Source organism: Malania oleifera, chromosome 11 (genome assembly GCF_029873635.1).
Source record: "Malania oleifera isolate guangnan ecotype guangnan chromosome 11, ASM2987363v1, whole genome shotgun sequence".
Classification (NCBI taxonomy): domain Eukaryota; kingdom Viridiplantae; phylum Streptophyta; class Magnoliopsida; order Santalales; family Ximeniaceae; genus Malania; species Malania oleifera.
In genome coordinates, this window is record NC_080427.1 from 31,042,592 (window position 1) to 31,062,494 (window position 19,903).

At 35.5% G+C, this 19,903-nt stretch overlaps 1 protein-coding gene across 2 annotated transcripts in view; it reads right to left on the reverse strand.

Annotated features, from left to right (window-relative positions):
- Nucleotides 1-19,903, reverse strand: part of LOC131168108 (kinesin-like protein KIN-7O) — a 113,719-nt gene that overhangs the window by 26,097 nt on the left and 67,719 nt on the right. For both annotated transcript variants that reach the window (XM_058127316.1, XM_058127317.1), the window contains one exon: nt 484-690. In XM_058127316.1, coding sequence (XP_057983299.1) covers nt 484-690 — 207 coding nt within the window. The remainder of the gene's footprint in view (nt 1-483; nt 691-19,903) is intronic.

Here is a 19,903-nt window from a genome sequence, read left to right on the forward strand (position 1 = left end):
ATCTATAACTCATCATATGTACATACATATATATACATAAAAGGGCAGCCCACTGAACGAGGCTCCTGCGTATGTCATGCAGTCTCACCTAACATTTTTGCAAGAGGCTGTTTCCATGCCTCAAACTCATGACCTCCAGGTCACATGGGCGAGAACTTTACCGTTGCACCTTGGCTACCCTTCATATATATGTATGCCGTTATTGATCCCTAGACATAGAACAAAATTGATTTTCTAAAACCTTCATTTTTATCCATAGTGTTTGTTCAATTATACTTCCCCAAAGTTCACTATATGACTCATAAGTTCAATTCTAACATAATCTTGTAACTTAGAATATCTCCTTTTTTTCTAAATATTGATACTAACACATCATGCCATTTTCTTAGTTCTTATAATGTTGCTAAATAAACTAATCAACCATATTAACCAAAGAATTTGTGAAATTAGGCACAGGACAAGAAAAGAACAAAGAAATCTTACAAGGCCTGAAACCTCTTCCTGTAAAGAATTCAGTTCAGAACTTGACATGTTTAGTTTGTCAGAGAGGGCATCCAATTCAGAAGCTAAAATTGCATTTCTGGACCTAGCTTCTTCCTTTTCCTCTTGTGCAACTGCTAATTCCTCTTCCAGAGAAGCTATGGTTGCCTCCATCTCAAATGTAAGAACTTCCAGCTTTTTATTCTCTCCCTTTACAACAGAAAAAGCAATAAAATATTCAGAACCTATGTTTGCTGCATGTTCCAAAGAACTGTGGTTTTCCAGCAGTTAAGTGACAACAAAGTAGCTAATATGGAAATGAAGGAAAGTATTGAGAACTTCAAAAGTAAATCTCAAGATACAGATGGTGATGATGCCATTTGTTAGAATGCAAGCACTCAAAATATTGCTTGAAGTAGCCACTGTTGGAGATGTTTTAAGTTCTGCAGTCTTTATTCCTTATTTATATCTCTGGTCATGGCAGCAGTTTCATGGTGTAATATCTGTGGTTTTTCTCATCTTTATTTCCTGCAACAACTATATGCTTAATGGTGGTATTTGAACAGTCAAATACCATTATCTGCTGTGATAACCAAGGCTGGAAGTTACTCCTCTATGTAGCCTATAGAAAGGCTAGCTCCAGCCCTTTCCTAAACACAATTAGCTCTCACCTCTCTTCTTTTCTTACAGTCTTCATCCTTTCCATCATCTAGTGGTAGCCTATAAATTTTCTAGTAGTTAGCTTGTAATTTGTTTTCAACATCCTATGTGTTTTCTACTACCTTGTAACTTCTCTGGGAAAAGTAAAACTAGTCTTTTCCTTCATCTACACTGGGTAACCAAATATCATAGCTCCTAAAGCTTTGGAGTTTGCGAGCGAACACAAACCCAAGATCTTAGCTGATTTATTTTTCGAAACTATGCGCACTGTGTCTATTTGCATCAAGAATATTTCTCTGTAAGCGCGAAATCAGTTTCAAGGACAGTGGTCCTTCCACACTACTACTGTAATGTTCTCACAAGTTTAATTCGACTATTGTCTTATTGCATCTTTGTTTTTCCTAAAATTGTAAAACCGAGATGGCTGCCTTCAACCCTACATCAGAGAAACTACTGTCTGATCTCACCAATGTGGAATCTTTTGATGGGATCAACTACAAGCATTGGAAAGTAAAAATTTATTTTGCCTTGAAAACGCTGTCAATGGTCTATGTTTTAGAGAACCCCCTACCACAACCAAAAGGAAATAATAACCTATCATCCTAAGGTCGAAGGAAGATAACGAGAGGAGCAAGAATTACATTGTCAATACTTTGTCAAATGAGTTCTATGATGTTTATGGTAAGTATTACACTGCCAAGGAAATATGGAAACTTTTCAACAAGAACTACATCACAGAAAACGCTGGAACCAAGAAAGCTACGAGATGAGCTCTTAATTAATAAATTGCCACCATCCTGGAATGAGACCAATGGAACTTTGATGCACAAGAAAGACATGAATTGAGAACAATAATTGTCTACCTAAGGATAGAAGACGCTAATAGAAAAATGGCAGTTCAGAATAATGAAGTAACAGGAAAGGCGAATTTGGTGGAAGATTGACCAAGCAAGATCTAGGGGGAACTTCAGAAATAGAAAACAAGCTAAAGGGAGTTACAACAACAAAAGGTTCAAATGCTAGAGGAAACAACTAACCAACAACCAGCTGCACAACCAAATCAACAACCGAGGAGACAATTGAAACAGCAACCATTCTAACAACCCACAGAGGTACAACTCCTCCAACATAAAGAAAACAGGAGGTAAATGTTATGTTTGTGGTAAACCTGGACATCATGCACTTTAGTGTAGGTCTCGCTAGAGGGGTGATAAGACTCAAGCCAATATAGTGGAAGATTAGATGATCACTATTGTGGTATCTAAGGTGAATCTTGTGGAAAGTTTGCGTGAATGGGAGTGAATACTGGAACCCGCCAAACATATATGCAGTGATTGTAACATTTTCAACATATATGAAAAGGTGATGGAGAATTAGTATTTATGGGCAACGTTTTAAAAGGCAAAGGCATAAGGCAAGGCATTTTAACCCTTAAGAGGCAAAGCATAAGCCTTAAGGCGGAGGGGCACAAGCCTTTTGATTTTGAGAATTTTATTTTAGATAAAAATATGAAAATAAATTATATATTTTAAAAAATTAGGAAAAATTAAGAAAATCATAAAGAAAAACACAGATATACATTACAAACTACTTGTTGGCTTGCTAACTTGAATTCATAACATAAATCATGACAATAGATAGCTATAGAATTACAAAGTTCAAATTATTTTCATAATTTAAGATAAAATTCTCAGTTATCTTGGAAAGGTTGAGGTTGGAGAGCTTTAAAATCAACTCATATTATGAAATTCCTTTTATATAAGCACGGAGTTAAAATTTTCTAGCCAATTATAACTTGAGAATCACACTCAAAATGCATAAGCCTCGACTAGAAAGGCGCAAAAGGCATGCCGTTTGTACAAATACGTAAGCCTCAATGGTTAATGTGTTAGCCTTTTTGGAATTTGGTATTTTAGATTGAGCCTCAAGGCGTTTTAGGTATGTCTTGCCTTCAAGCAAGCCTCACCTTTTAAAACATTGTTTATAGATAATGCCCAATCCTCACCTGTACTAGGAAAGGGTATTGTGAACCTTAAGCTCACCTTTGGAAAAACCTTAAGATTGACCGATGTGCATCATGTACCAAATACTAGAAGAAACTTGATTTCTGGATCCATCCTCAATAAGATTGGTTTTTGAGTCAGACAAATTGATCTTGACTCGTAACAGTGCCTTCCTAAGTACTAGTTATTGTAATAATGGACTACTTGTGCTGACTATTTTTAATGGTATGAATAAAATTGTTAGTTCTTCTACTTATTTAGTTGATTCTTTAGATCTTTGGCACGATAGATTAGGACATACAAACTTTGCTCTTATTAAAAAATGAGGAATCTATGCGTAATACCAAGCTTAGGTAACTCTAACAAGAAAAATGTAAAATTTGTGTAGAATCTAAATTTACTAGAAAACATTTAAATTTGTGCAACTAGAAGCACACAATTATTAGAACTCCTCCATAGTGATTTAGGAGATTTTAAAAGTGAGATGAGTAGAGGTGGTAAGAGATATTACATAACCTATGTTGATGATTTTTCAAGATATAGTAGTTTATTTATTAAAAGCAAAAATGAAGCTAAAAATCCTTTTATTAAATTCAAAACAGAAATTGAAAATAAAAAAAAAATAGGAAAATCAAAAGGCTAAGAACTGATCATGGAGGAGAATATGATTTAAGATTTTAAAATGAATTTTGTGAACAAAATGGAATAATACGTGAAATAACAGCTCCTTATACACCTGGACAGAATGGTACAGCTGAAAGGAGAAAATAGAACATAGAAAGATATGATGAATGTAATGTTAGTAAGTTCAGGTTTGCCTACTAATATGTGGGAGGGGAAGCTAATCCAACTATTAATCACATACTCAAGAATACCACCTAAGAAAAGTGACAAAACACCTTATGAATTATGCAATGGCTGTAAATCCAATCTAAGATATTTGAAAGTGTGGGGATGTTAGCTAAAGTAGGCTTGCAAGAAGCAAAGAAAAGGAAAATTGGTCCTAAAACTATTAACGATGTATTTATAGGATATGCTCAAAACAGTGTTGCATATAGATTCGTAATTATTAAATCAAATAATAATGTGTTAGAACCTAATACAATAATAGAAGCACAAGATGTAGAATTTTTTTTTGAAAACATTTTTCCTCTAAAACATAGAGAAAAAAAGTAGATAAAAAAAATATATAAAAATAAAACATCTAGTGGAAAAGAAATTGTTGACAATAATGTAGAAAACTTAAGAAAAGTAAACAAGCAAAAAGGAAACAACTTTTGGATGTAATTTTGTAACAAATTTTCTAGTTAAAGATGATCCACTTACATATCAAGAAGTTGTAACTTCCCTAGATGCTATGTTTTGGAAAGAAGCAATTGAAGAAGAATTAGTATCCCTAAAAACAAATTACACATGGGTCCTGTAGATTTACCATCAGGACATAAAACAATAGGGTGTAAATGGGTATTCAAAGAAATTGACCCTAGATGGTAGTACAATAAATTTAAAGCTAGATTACTAGCCAAAGGGTATAACCAGAAAGAAAGGAAAAGACGTTTTTTATACTTATTCACCAGTTACAAAGCTCACAACTACACAGTTTTAATTGCCATAGCTTCTATGTATAATTTACATATACACCAAGTGGATGTAAAAACTACAATTTTAAATGGTAATCTCGAAGAAGAAATTTATATGAAACAACCTAAAGGTTATAAGGTATATGGTGCTAAGAATAAAGTTTGTAAATTAGTTAGATTATTGTATGGACTTAAACAAGCAGAATGGCATGAAAAGTTCAATAATGTTCTTATAAGTGATGGATATAAAATCAATGAATCTAATAACTTTGTGTACTATAAATTTGATGATGATAAAGGTGTGATAAATGTTTATATGTTGATGATATATTAACATTTAGCACTAGTTTAGAAATTGTCAAATCAATCAAATTATTTCTTGCTTCAAAACTTGAAATGAAAGGCTTGGAACAAGCATATGCAATTCTGAGTATAAGAGTTCACATGAGCACAATGGTATTTGTTTACCCCGATCACATTATATGGAAAAACTCCTGAAAATTTTTCATTATTTTGATCGTGCTCCTATTAGAACTCTTTATGATGCTAGTTTACAATTAAATAAAAATTAAGGTGATCTTGTTGCTAAAGTTGAGTATGCCCAAATAGTGGATTCTTTAATGCATTCAATGAATTATACACGTCCAGATATTGCATATGTTGTAGACTAAGTAGATATAATCATATCATGGGCATAATCACTAGACATCACCTAAAAGAGTGTCAAAATATCTTAAGGGTACTCTAAATTATGGATTGTTTTATTGTGGATATCATACAGCTGCAAAAGCATTTTCTTGTGCTACTTGGATATTAGATACAAATGATCAAGTCTACGAGTGGCAATGTTTTCACTTTATCCGATATTGTTGTTTCTTGGAAATCCCAAAAATAGACATTCATAGCAAGGTCCTTTCTGGAGGCAGAGTTTATAGCTTTGGAGAAAACAGCTGATGAGGTTGATTGATTCAGGAATATATTGTCATATATTCGTTTATGGGTAAGACCCATACCATCTCTGTCTATACGTTGTGATTGCCTAGAAGGAATAGCTCAAGCAAATAATAAGACCTATAATGGCAAGAGTAGGCACATACACATAATACATAAGATATTGGGAGAATTAATTTCATTAGGAGTGATCACAATGAGTTATTTGAGGTAAGAGAGAAATTTAGCGGATCCTCTAAGAAAAGGACTAGCTAGAAAGCTAATAAAAGAAACATCAAGGGGGATGGGTTTTAAGCCCTTAGCATAAACTACTAATGATGGCAACCCAACCTGTCTTATTAGAGATCCCATGAATTAGGTTCAATTAGCAACAACAAGTAATTAAGTAGTGTGCTGAGTATTGTTATTCATTTTGCTCATCCCAGTGGTGTTAGAATAGTGCAACTACAACGATTATGAGGTTGAGTTTATCTCTTCCATAGCCTTTAGGTTATGTGTTTAGTTGTAGTTACACACTTGATAGATTCATCTATGTGAGTATGAAGTAGGGCCGCTTCCTATGAAAGTTTATTGGGCTAAAATTTTCTAGAGCATTCATGAAAATCTAGGAATGGTGCATGGCCTACTTATACCAACCCACAAGAGCCTTGTGTTTATAAATGTCACGTGAGTCGTGTGTTTATAGGGTTACACTAAAAGACGTTCGTTCAAGAATATAAAATTCACCAAGTTCTTATAACACATGGCACACATTCTCTATGTGCAACTCAAACCGAAAGGTATTGTCAACCATTCCATGACTTTTCATGGTTTACCCAACATGTGTCTTTTGTTTTTGTTTTGTACCATAATTTGAAACATGTGGGAGATTGTTGAAGATGTTCAAAAATCTGACAGTTTTTATTCCTTATTTATTTTCTGGTTTGGCAACAGTTTCATGGTGTAATATCTGCAGTTTTCTTATCTTTATTTCCTATAACAGCTATATATTTAATAGTGGTATTTGAACAGTCAAATACCATTATCTGCTTCAATAACCAAGGCTTGAGGTGACTGCTCTATGCAGCCTATAAATAGGCTAGCTCCAACCCTTTCCTAAACACAATTAACTCTCATCTCTATTCTTTTCTTACCTCTTCATCTTTTCCATCATCTAGCAGTAGCCTATAAATTTTCAAGTAGTTTGCCTGTAATTTTTTTTTTTTTTTTCAACGTCTTATGTGTTTTCTACTAGCTTATTGCGAAAAAATACTCTAGGAAAAGTAAAACTAGTTTTTCCTTCAAATATGTTGGGTAACCAAACACTCTAACTCCTAAAACTATGGAGTTTGTGACAGCACAAAAAAACCAAGCCTAGCTGAGTAATCCTGGAGACTGTACGCATTCTAACTATTTGCATTGAGAATCTTTCCCTATAGGCATGAATCAATTATAAGGACAATAGCCCTTCCACGCCACAGCTCTACTACTGTAATGTGCTCACAAATTTAATTCGATTATTGTCTTATTGCATCTTTGTTTTTTCTACAGTCATGGCCACATGTGTGACAGAAATGAAAAACATCATGTGCAAAAGCAAAAAAAAAAAAAAAAAATAGTAAAAGAAATTCATTAGATAGGATAAGATTTCACGCACGGGTAAAAAAACAGCCCAAGGAAATCAGCACAATTTAAGAAATCAATAGAGCATGCCAATCCCACTGAATATCTGAAAAGCATTTCCCCTTGAAATTACCATTACCCACGCACCACAAAGAAGCTAGAAAATGAATGTTCTCCCACACCAACAAAAATGATAATTTCTTCCCTGAAAATATATGCAAGTTTTGTTCCTTCAACAAACTCCAAAATATTGCAAATAAAGCACTAATCCATAGCTCTTGTCCTTCCTTCTTCCCACCAAACCCAACAAAACATATTGCCAAAAACTCCTCCACTCTCTCTGGACAAACCCAATTTTCCCCAAAATAACTGAATAACTTGATCCAAACCTTCCATGCAAAATTACAATGCAAGAAAAGCTGCAGAGCAAATTCTAAGCAATTAAAGCAAAACATGCATATATCTGGGGAGAACCTTTAAAGGCCTCCTAATCTGCAATAAATTATTAGTATTTATCCTACTAAGCACAACCAACCAAATAAACCTTTGATTTTAAGGGGGATTTTGGCCTTTCAAATTTTTTTGTAGAGTGGAAGGAAAACGTCAGTGCTAACCAAGTATTCACAGAAAGATTTGCAAGAATAAACCCCCGAGGGATCCAATAGCCAAGATCGACTATCAGCTTCCAAGGTTTCTCAACAATTATTCAATAGGGCGAACAATGAAGATAACTTATATGTTTCCGTATAGCTCATAGATCTCCTAAAATGAAAATTCTAGGAAGGTAAAGGACCATCCGGATCAACAAGGAAAGAGGAAATGGGATCATTTTGTCCTGAGCTCAATCAAAATAAGTGAGCAGAAGAGTTGAACAAGACAATATTCCCCAACCAAAGGTCTTTCCGAAAACGAATAGCACCCCTTACCTAGCACAAATTTAGTATGGGGAATCAAGGTCTTAAATTTCGATTTCGACTCAAATTTCGAAGCTCCAAAACTACGGAAATTTCGATTTCGATGTCGATTTCGATTTCAATTCGAAAAAATAACAAAAACTAGTAGTAAAGCATGGAATTCTTTGTAAAAATTTAGAAATGGTTAACATACATAAAAATATAAGTTTTAAGACTAATATATTACAAATTAAATGCATCTATGTTTGTATGAGGTGGAAAAGTTGTAAAATAGTACGTGTATCAAACATGTTTGTAAGATAATGTACTTTAAACATATTCAATTAATGCAAATGAAATTCATAAATCATTTAAATATTATTTATTATATAAATATTGATAATTTAGACATGAATGGTTAAATAAAATATTACTATAAGTTTATTTTTTTCATATAATTTCAAAAGCACTTGTGATAACCTTTTGTTTCAATAAAATAAATTAAAAGAAAATTTTCACTTCACTCTTGAGGTTTCGATAAATTTTGACAAATTTCGCTAAAATTTCGAGGTTTCGATAAATTTCGGATGATTCCTTGAGATTTCGACGGAAATTATGCAAGACGGAAATCGATTGCCATTTTGATTTCAAGGGTGACGGAAATCGGAAATTTCGACAGTTTCGTGGAAATTTAAGACCATGTGGGGAATAAAGAGAGGGTAAATCTGAGAAACAACCATCCGCAGACTTCCCGAAGAACATCTAGAATCCAAATTGCTATCCATCCATTCTCATCAAGTCCAAACTTGCTTTAATAACTTCATGCCACTGTTGTGTTGGGCACCCCACTTGTGTCAAACACCAATACAACAATTATTTCTATTGAATATATAACAAAACTAAAGCAATACGGAAACTTAATAAAAGACAACAATAAAGAACAACACAAGAATTTACAAGGTTCGGTACAGAATTACCTACATCCTCAGGCGCCAACAATCAATCCACTACTTCCAAAAAATTACAACTTGGGGAAATTAGAAATACACTAGAGTACAAATACTATTTGTAACTCTACAAATGAGAGGTGTGTTTACAACTGATGAGGGAAGCTCCTTTTTATACCCTCAAATTAAAAGTTTTTAAAAAAGAATTCCACCAATGTGGGACAAAAAAAACAACAAATCTCTTCCTTGACGATAAATTCAACAAATTTTCAGTCACAAACATTCTCTGGAGTTCCACATAATCGGTGCCTTCCAAAAGTATTCAGACTTGCAGGATATTGATTAAGTCCAAACAATATTTAAACTTGATTGTTGTCACAATCTTGGTCAACATATTTGCGGGATTCTCAGCTGTAGCAATCTTCTGAAGAAGTACTTTGCCTTCATCAATTATGTCCCATGTAAAGTGAAATTGAACATCGATGTGCTTCGTTCATGCATGGTGACTTTTTTCTTTGCCAAATGAATAGCACTCTAGCTATCATAGAACACAGTAATGTGCTTCTGAACAACTCCTAAATTTCCAAGTAAACCGTGCAACCAAATAGCTTCCTTAACAACCTATGAAGCTACCATGTACTCTACTTCTGTAGTAGACAAAGCAACAGTAGACTATAAGGTAGACCTCCAACTCACTGGACCATTAGCAAATGTAACATATCCAGTAGTTGATCGACGTTTATCCAGATCACCTGCAAAATCAGAATCCATATATCCAACAATATGTTGATCAATAGTATTATTTTTCTCAAATACTATACCAACATCAACAGTATTCATAATATATCGTAAAATCCATTTCACAGCTTGCCAATGTCCTTTACCCGGATCATGCATATACCTACTCACCATACCAACAGCTTGTGAAATTTCAAGTCTTGTACAAACCATTGCATGCAACAAACTATCAACTGCACTTGCATAAGGAACTTGCGACGTATACTTACGTTCCTCATTTGAATTAGGAGATAAAGATGCATTAAGTTTGAAGTGAGGAGCAAGCGGAGTGCTAACTGGTTCTAAATGTTCAGACATGCCAAAACTTTGCTAACTTTTTCAAATACTGTTTGTGAGTCAAACTAACTCTCCCTTTTACTCTATCTCTACATATCTCCATGCCAAGTATCTTCTTTGCTTCGCCAGGATCTTTCATCTCGAACTGTTGATTTAACTGACCTTTCAATTTGTTGATTTCTTCCCTGTTCTTTGAAGCTATCAACATATCATCAACACACAAGAGTAAATATATAAAAGAACCATTTTGTAGTCTGTGAAACTAAACACAATGATCATGTTTATTTCTAATGTACTTGTGAGCAATTATAAACTGATGAAATTGTTTGTATCACTGTCTTGGAGACTGTTTTAAACCATACAACTATTTTCCCAGTTTGCATACCCAATTTTCTTTTCCAGCAACCTTAAATGCATCTGGCTGAGTCATATAGATTTCCTCTTCCAAATCACCATAAAAAATGAAATTTTTACATCGAGCTGAACTCGTTCAAGATCAAATTGTGCTACCAAAGCCAGCATAATTCGAATGAAAGAATGTTTAACAACTGGAGAAAATACCTTATTATAATTAATACCTTCCTTTTGTGCATAGCCCTTAGCTACCAATCTAGCTTTGAAGTGAACATTATTTGCATCTGGAAATCCTTCTTTTATAAACCCATTTGCAACCATTTTCTTTCTTACCTTTGGGCAACTGGGTAAGCTCCCAAGTCTGATTCTGATGAAGAGACTTCATTTCTTCATTCATCGTTTTTTTCCATTTTCTGATTCAGAGTTCCTAACTGCTTTCTTGAAAGTGCAAGGAACATCATTATCTACAATTGGAAGTGCATAGGCCACCGTGTCAGCATACCGAGCAACTTTTCAAATTTCTCTTCTTGGCCTCTAAGAAACAATTGATTCTTGTTGCTATGAAGATTCTTGGATTGAAATCTCCTCTTCTTGCGCACTGTTCCCCACTGTAATTGCAAAGTTACATCGTGTAGCCTCACATCTCATTGGGCCTCTGAAAATTGTCTCAACCTCCACCTGTTGTTGAGTACCACTGGCCTTTTCTTCAACTAGTGACTCCTTACAAACTATTTTCTTTATCATCGCAAGTTCATCAAAAGTCACATCCTTGCTTAGAATCATTCTTTTGTCTCGAGACACCAAAGACGATATCCTTTGACTCCGGTACCAAATACATGTAAATAATCATAATTATTAGCAAGTTCTCCAAACCATATCTCATAGGGTGTTTTTCCCCCAATAGCAGATGACGGTAGACGGTTAATAAGATGACATGCATATCTAACAACCTCAGCCCAAAACCTTTTGTCCAACCCAACATTTGACAACATGCATCGAACTTTCTCCAGTAAAGTCCGATACATGTGCTCTACCACCCCATTCTGTTGTGGTGTAGTGTCGAGCAATACCTTCATCTTGACATGCCTTCATAAAAGGATCACTCATGTATTCACCACCATTATCTGATCTGAGCCATTTGATCTTTCTGCCAGTTTGAGTTCCAACCAATTTTTCCACTTAAGGAAAATATCACACTTCATTTTTTTTCTTTATAGCATACACCCAAACTAATCTACAAAAATCATCAACAAACGTGACAAAATAATGCATACCACCCAATGAAGCTGTTTTGGTAGGCCCCCATACATCTGTGTGGATGTAGTCTAAAATATTTTCAATCCGGTGGGTTGAAGTCCCAAATTTCACTCGTCTGTTTTCCCAGAAATACAATGCTCACAAAATTCAAGCTTACATACCTTTGCACCCTTTAACAAACCTCGCTTAACCAATTGTTGCAAAGATTTTTCACCTACATGTGTCCATTGCATGTGCCATAACCCGGTTGTATCTTGCAGATTTCTAGGGAATAAATTAGGACATTCTATTTTATTGCAAATAAAATCGAAAATTACTATTTCAGATTCTAGTAGTTTCATTTCCTGTTTTCTAGCCTAGAGATCTGCTGATTTGATATGCTAATTTGTGGAGATTTGATTTTCTGATTTTGTGGCCTTCCTCTACTATTCATATTGTAATCGTGTCTCTTGAAATTTAATAAGAATGGTTATTCTTCTTCTAAAAAAACCTTCATGGTATCAGAGCCTCGTGCTCTTTTTCTATTTTGTTCTTTCTTCTAATGATGTCATATAAGTCGGCGATGACAGGCACCCAAAGAAATCCTACTAGCTCTTCCAATACTTCCGAAACCATTCCGCCCAATCCCACTATTCCTCCCAAGCTTGTATCTGCCGATTACTATTTCCAGAATTTAGCTCTTTATCTCACAGTTACAAAACTCAATGGGCACAACTATCTCGAGTGGGCTTAGTCTGTTAAATTGGCGATCGATGGCGGAGGCAAAATGGGGCATTTGACTAGCCAAATATCGAAACTTGCTGCTGGTGACCCTAATCTAAAAAAATGGCAGTTTGAAAATTCTCTTACTATTGCTTGGCTAATTCCATGGAACCTTCCATTGAAAAACCTCACCTATTTCTTCTCACTGCTAAAGACGTCTGGGAGGCCGTTCGAGATCTTTATTCGAACCTGGAGAATTCTTCTCAAATATTTGAGTTGAAAACTCAACTCTGGAGATCCAAGCAAAATGATAGCAATCTTACTACTTATTACAATGAATTGGTAATGTTATGGCAAGAACTTGATCAGGGTAATGAGGATGTTAGGGAGAACTCGAACAACCACGATCGCCACAAGAAAAGACAAGAAAACAACAGGGTTTACATGTTTTTAGCCAGCCTTAATCGGAGTTTGGAAGAGCTCCGAGGCTGCATTCTCAGCAGGAAGCCATTACCTTCTATACGGGAAGTTTTTTCTGAAGTTAGACATGAGGAGTCAAGGAGAAAAATCATGCTGCGCAACACCAAACCTGGTTACAACCTGGAACTTGAGAGCTCTACTCTTGTGTCAACAGGTGTTGATTCTAACAACAACGAGCGTAAGAAACCGTGGTGCGAGCATGGCAAAAAATCGTGGCATACGAAGGAGACGTGTTGGAAGTTTCATGGCAAACTAGCAAATTGGAAGCCAAAATCCAAAAGTGACAGTCACCCCTACCAAGCCATTGCTAAAGAGACTCAGGAACCTTCTACCAACTCGAATACAGTCCCCTTTCCTAAGGAGCAATTAGAGCACCTATACAAATTGTTTCAATCTCAAAAATTGTCCTTAACACCATCTTGTACTTTGGTACAGAAGGGTAACTCTTTTTCTACTGCATTTTTAGGTGTTACTTCTAACTCTATTCATTCTTGGATAATTGATTCTGGCTCAATTGATCATATGACTAGTTGCCCAAATTGTTCTCATCCTATAGTTCGTGTGCAGGCAATAAAGAAGTCAAAATTGCATATGGTTCACTCTTGGTAATTGTCGGGATAGGAACTATCAAACTCACTTCGTTGTTAACTCTCCATGATGTGCTCCACGTTCCTCAATTGTCTTGCAATTTGTTGTCCATTAGTAAAATTACCTCTGATCATTAATTTCAAGCTAATTTCCACTCTTCTTATTATGAGTTTCACGAGTTGACCACGAGGAGGATGATTGGCAGTGCTAAGGAAAAAGATGGACTCTATTATTTTTACGATGGACCAAACTTGAGTAAACAATGTCAAAGAACTTAAATTTTGTTTCTGCTTTCAAAGATAATGATATCATGTTATGTCATTATAGGTTAGGCCAACCTAGTTCTCAATGTTTAAAATACTTCTTTCCCAATTTATTTCGGAATAAAAGTCCTTCTTTTCAATTTGAAGTTTGTCAGTTTGCTAAACATCATCGTGCATCCTTTTCCACCCAACCCTACAAACCAACAACACCATTTACTATGATTTATAGTGATATTTGGGGGCCATGTAGAACACTGACGTATTAATGCTTTGTGACCTTTATTGATGATCACACGAGATTAAGTTGGGTTTATTTGATGAAGGAAAAATCTAAAGTGGAAACAATTTTCAAAATTTTTTACACCATGGTACAAACACAATTTCAAAAAAATATTCAAAATTGCGGAGTGATAACGGTCGAGAATATTTCAAAAACATTTTGGCCAATTTTTTCTTGAAAAAAGAATTGTTCATCAAAGCTCTTGTGTCGACACTCCGCAACAAAATGGTTTGGCTTAAAGAAAAAACAAACACTTATTGGAAGTTGCTCAGGTATTGCTTTTTACCAATTAGGTACCTAAATACCTTTGGGGTGAAGTCGTTCTTACTGCTGCATATCTCATAAATAGAACGCCTAATAAGGTTTTAAGCTTTGAAACACCTTTTGATGTTTTTCATAAGTTTTATCCAACAAACCGGCTTTCTTCTTCTTTACCACTAAAGATATTTGGCTGTACAGCTTTTGTTCATATTCATAGTCATAATCGAGGAAAACTTGAAACCCGAACCACAAAATGTTTGTTTGTTGGTTATGCTCCCACTAAAAAAGGGGTATAAATGTTTTGAACCCATTTCCAAAAAAAAATGTTTCTTACCATGGATGTTACATTCTTTGAATTACATCCCTATTTTACGCCTCATCTTCCGGGCCCGCCGGGGGGGGGAACCAAAACAAAGATTCAGCTATGTTTCATTATTTTTTTCCAAACTGAATACTCGAAAAATGATCCTTCTCCAACTTTGATTATTCAATCTGAAAACTCAAGCATTATTATAGCAGGAGAAAGTGACTTGAGTTTTTTAGATACTAAAATGGAAGGTCTTCCTACAGTGCCATCTCATGATGTTCATGATCCTATAATGACTAACAAAGGAGAAACAGAAAAAAAAAAAAAAAAAAAAAACACCACAGCATTGGTATAATTAGACATTGTCTACTTGCGACAGAGAACAACTCGAACGAAAGGGTCTTCCGACCCTTTACACTGTCCAGAATCTATAAACACTCCAAGTAATGTCCTCACCGAGCCTTTACCTCATGTTCAATCCATTTCATCTTCGAGTTCTGAGTCCTCTAGTTCTGAAACCAAATCTGGTTCCAATCCAGAGTTCAACGATTCTGAACTTCCCATTGATGTCCGGAAAAGTGTGAGGCCTTGCACCAAACATCCATTGTCCAATAATGTGTCATGAAAATTTCTTACCTTTTTTCGTGCTTTTACCTCACAATTGTCTTGTATGGAGATTTCTAATACTATGCAGGATGCTTTGAAAGATCCTAAGTGAAAGGAGGCTATCTTCGATGAGATGAAAGCTCTTGAAAAAAATGGCACGTGGGAGTTAGTTGATCTACCAAGAGGAAAGACAATTGTAGGGTGCAAATGGGTGTTTACAGTCAAATATAAATCCGATAGTTCTCTAGAATGTTATAAAGCTCGATTGGTCGCCAAGGGATTCACTCACACCTATGGCATTGATTACTTGGAGACATTCGCCTCAGTCGCAAAGCTAAACTCTGTAAGAGTTCTTTTGTCACTTGCAGCTAATCATGACTAGCCTCTATAAAAATTGGATGTAAAAAATGCATTTCTCAATGGAGACGTGGAGGAAGAAGTGTACATGGATGCACCTCAAGGATTTGGTGAAAAGTAGGGCACAAAGGTGTGTAAGCTGAAGAAGTCCTTAGATGGGTTCAAATAGTCACCTAGAGCCTAGTTTGAGAAATTCATTCAATTTGTTAAAAGGCAGGGGTATACTCAAGGGCAAGGCGATCATACGATGTTTATAAGACATTCACAGGATGGGAAGATAGTGATACTAATTGTGTATGTAGACGATATAATTCTCACTGGAGATGACGTACTTGAGATGAACCAATTAAAGACTTCCCCGTCATCAACATTTGAGACCAAGGACTTAGGATCCCTAAGGTATTTCCTTTGAATAGAGGTTGCTCTGTCAAAGAATGGGATTGTGTCACTCAATGGAAGTATGTCCTTGACCTCCTTAAGGAGACTGGGATGAGCGGTTGTAGGCCAGCAGACACTCCAATAGATCCCAATCAAAAACTTGGAGATGACAAGGAAGGTGATCCAATGAATACAACTTGCTATCAAAAGTTGGTGGGAAAGTGAATTTACTTATCACGTACACGACCCGATATTGCTTTTGCTATGGGTTTCGTAAGCTAGTTTATGCATTCACCCTACGAGAAAAATCTTCAAATATTTTATCGGATTCTCAGATACTTGAAAAGTACAGCAGGCAAGGGTTTACTCTTCCAGAAGACCACACAGCAGAACATAGAGGTATACACCATGGCTTTAAATAAAGGCCACGACTGTTACGTAACGCCGTTACATAACGGTTTCTTGGGTTACCGATACCATTACACTGCGAAATCGGTGGGAAGAAAAATCACGGTTGTAGTGGCCGTTATGGACCGCAACCGTTACTTAAAGGCCGCTACAGCCGTTATGTGACCGCTACAAGACTATTACACTAGAGATGCATTAATTAACAATTTGAAAATACTAACTTGTTGGGAAAATACTTTTATTTTGATAATATGAGTAATGTGATATTTATGTTATAAATTTTTCAACTTCAACCTATTTGCTTTCTAGCCATTTTATATTTGTATTATTCGTATGTCTTATGTGTCTAATAGATTAATGGAGTGTATAATGTATTTTGTTTTATTAATTAATTTAGCACACATAAGAATTTATCATAGATAAGAAAAATGAGAAGTATAAATACGCACACACACTTAATTTTTCTTTCAATGGTGGTTTAAAACAAATGTAAACTAGTTGTCCTTACCAAATAACTTAGTCACTCGAGCTAAAGGATCCAAAGTACACTAAAACTCTTTCTAAGAAGGGCTAACAGCTTAAAACATGCAAGTACACTAACATGCACAAGGTTGTGCGTGCTTCCATAAAATTCATGGTTGTTACACCCGCTTCTCATTATGTAACATCCGCTACTCCCACTCCCCGTTACCGTTAGGTTACGCTACCCGCTACCGCGATTTAAAACCATGGTATACACTAATGCAGATTGAGCTGGCTCAGCTATTGACAGGAGATCCACGTCAAGATATTGTACTTATGTCAGGGGAAATATGGACACATGGCGAAGCAAGAAACATAATGTGGTTGCAAGGAGCAGTGCCAAGGCAGAATATTGGGCTATGGCCGGTGGAGTTTGTGAGAGGCTATGTCTGAAGAGAATTCTTGAAGAGCTGCAGATGCCAATGAACATACCAATGAAGTTGTATTGTGACAACAAAGCTACCATAAGTATTACTCAAAATCCAATACAACATGATCGCACGAAGCATGTAGCGATTAACAAACACTTCATAAAACAAAAGATTGATAGTGGAGCTGTTTGCATGCCTTTTGTTCCTGCTACTAAAAAAAATAGTCGATATATTCACCAAATGACTTTTTAGACTTAGATTTGAGCTCTTTGTAAGCAAGTGGGCATAATAGATATCTATGCTCCAACTTGAGGGGGGTGTTGGATTTCTAGGGAATAAATTAGGAAATTCTATTTTTTGCAAATAAAATATGAAATTACTATTTCAGATTCTATTAGTTTCTGTTTCCTATTTTCTAACCTAGAGATCTGCTAATTTGATTTTCTGATTTTTTGGTGATTTGATTTGCTGAGTTTGAGGTCTTCCTCTACTATTTATCTTGTAATCGTGTCTCTTGAAATTTAATAAGAATGGTTATTCTTATTTTCAAAAAACCTTCATATTTGAACCTACATCTTTCTCAGAAACAATAGCTGCTGAGCCAATAAGTGTACTACCTTGAAAATAATACAAGTTATTTTTCCTAATACCTTTCATCACCACAAGTGCACTTGATTTAACCTTTAAGGTTCCATCTTTCAAAGTAAAAGTGAACCCTTTAGATTCTAAGGCATCCAATGATATCAGATTTTTCTTTAGGCTTGGAACATATCTAACATCAGTCAAGGTTTTAACAGTTCCATCTTGACTTTTTAACTGTATTGAACTTATTTTAGTTGTTTTATAGGTATTATCATTTCCTATAAAAACAACCCCACCATCTAATTTTTCAAAATTAAAAAACCATTTCGTATTGGGATGCATGTGATAGGAACAACCATAATCCAAAATCCACTCACCACAGTAATGTGTCAAAGATGTTCCAACAAAAAAAAAATTTGACTCACTTCCATCAATCTTAGCTATATAGGCATTAGAATGTGCTTTATCCTTATTCTTTTGCAGCAATTTAGGGCAATCTCTCTTCCAATTTCCTTTCTCATGACAAAAAGTGCATTCATCTTTAGCAGGTCTCGCTCGAGATTTACTCCTTCTTCCAGGTTTACGACTCTGAGAACTGTTAATTTTGGTCTGAATACCCTTTCCATCAGGTTTGCTTTCATTATTGTAGAATTATAAGATATCTATCAGCCTTTATTAGAGGTTGATCTTTAGGAGATTTACAACTAACAAATCAGTTGATTTGTTAGCAATTTTTGGTTCCACGATTCTAGGGGATTTGGGTAGCATGTTACCCGATTCTATAGTAGCCTTTCATATTTTACTGCTTTCCATTTTAAATAGGAAATTCAATTTTCAGTAGGTTGTAAATATCCCTAGTAATTAGATGAGAATTATCATCTATTTGAAGGGAATGTAATCTTTTTCATAAGTAGAATATTTAGTTTTCTTTCCCACATTTCAACATGGTATCAGAGCATCCTCTGAACCCTAATCTTCCCATATGATCAAATACGGTATGGCCAGCACGAGACGCGACTCCACCTCTTCAGTCTCAGATGTCACCACCAATCAGGAAGCCATGGTCTCAAGCAACAGCAGCAGTTCAGATAGTAGCCCCATGCTCATTACAAGACCCAAACTGAATGGGAATAACTATCTCCAATGGTCTCATTCTGTGATGACGTTTATATGTGGAAAGGGAAAGGATGATTATCTCTCTGGAGTTGCAACCCAACCAAGCAAGGATGATGCGAAAGTTCAAAACATGGAAATCGGAAAATAACATGGTCCTGCCATGGCTCATTAATTCCATGACAAATGACAATTTCGTCTCGGTTGATGAAAAACCAACACTACCAAAGCCCAGTTTCTTCAGCAAGGAGCAACTAGAATTATTGCAGAAAATGTTCAGCCAATCTTCAGCAGCCCCTACTACTGTGGTTGGTACCGCTTCTTTGGCACACAGAGGTAATTTTTTAAGTGCTCTTAATATTAAAAAGGAGAAGCAAGGTCCATGGATTAAAGACTCAGGAGCATCGGACCATATGACCGAAGATAGAAAAAAAAAATTTCTACTTATAGTCCCAGTTATAAAAATTTAACAGTCAAGATAGCAGATGGTTCACTCTCAAAGGTGGTTGGTATAAGTTCTGCTAAAATTTCATAGAACCTAATACTTAACTCAGTTCTATTAGTGCCAATTTGGATTGAAATTTATTGTCTATTAATAAACTCACTAGGGATCTCAATTGTGTTACTAAATTTTTCCCAAATATGTTTGAATTTTAGGTTTTGGATTTAGGGAAGGTGATTGGTCGTGCTAAGATGTGTTCGGGGATCTATCTTCTCATGGTTAATGATCCTCCTCAAGGAACAACTCACAAATCCTATTGTTTAGTGTCTAGAAGTCAAAGTTATTTTTCTATCATTCGTTCTAATAATGATAGTGCAATTATGTTGTGGCACTAGAGGTTAGGACATCCAAATTTCTTGTATCTTGAGAAACTCTTTCCTTC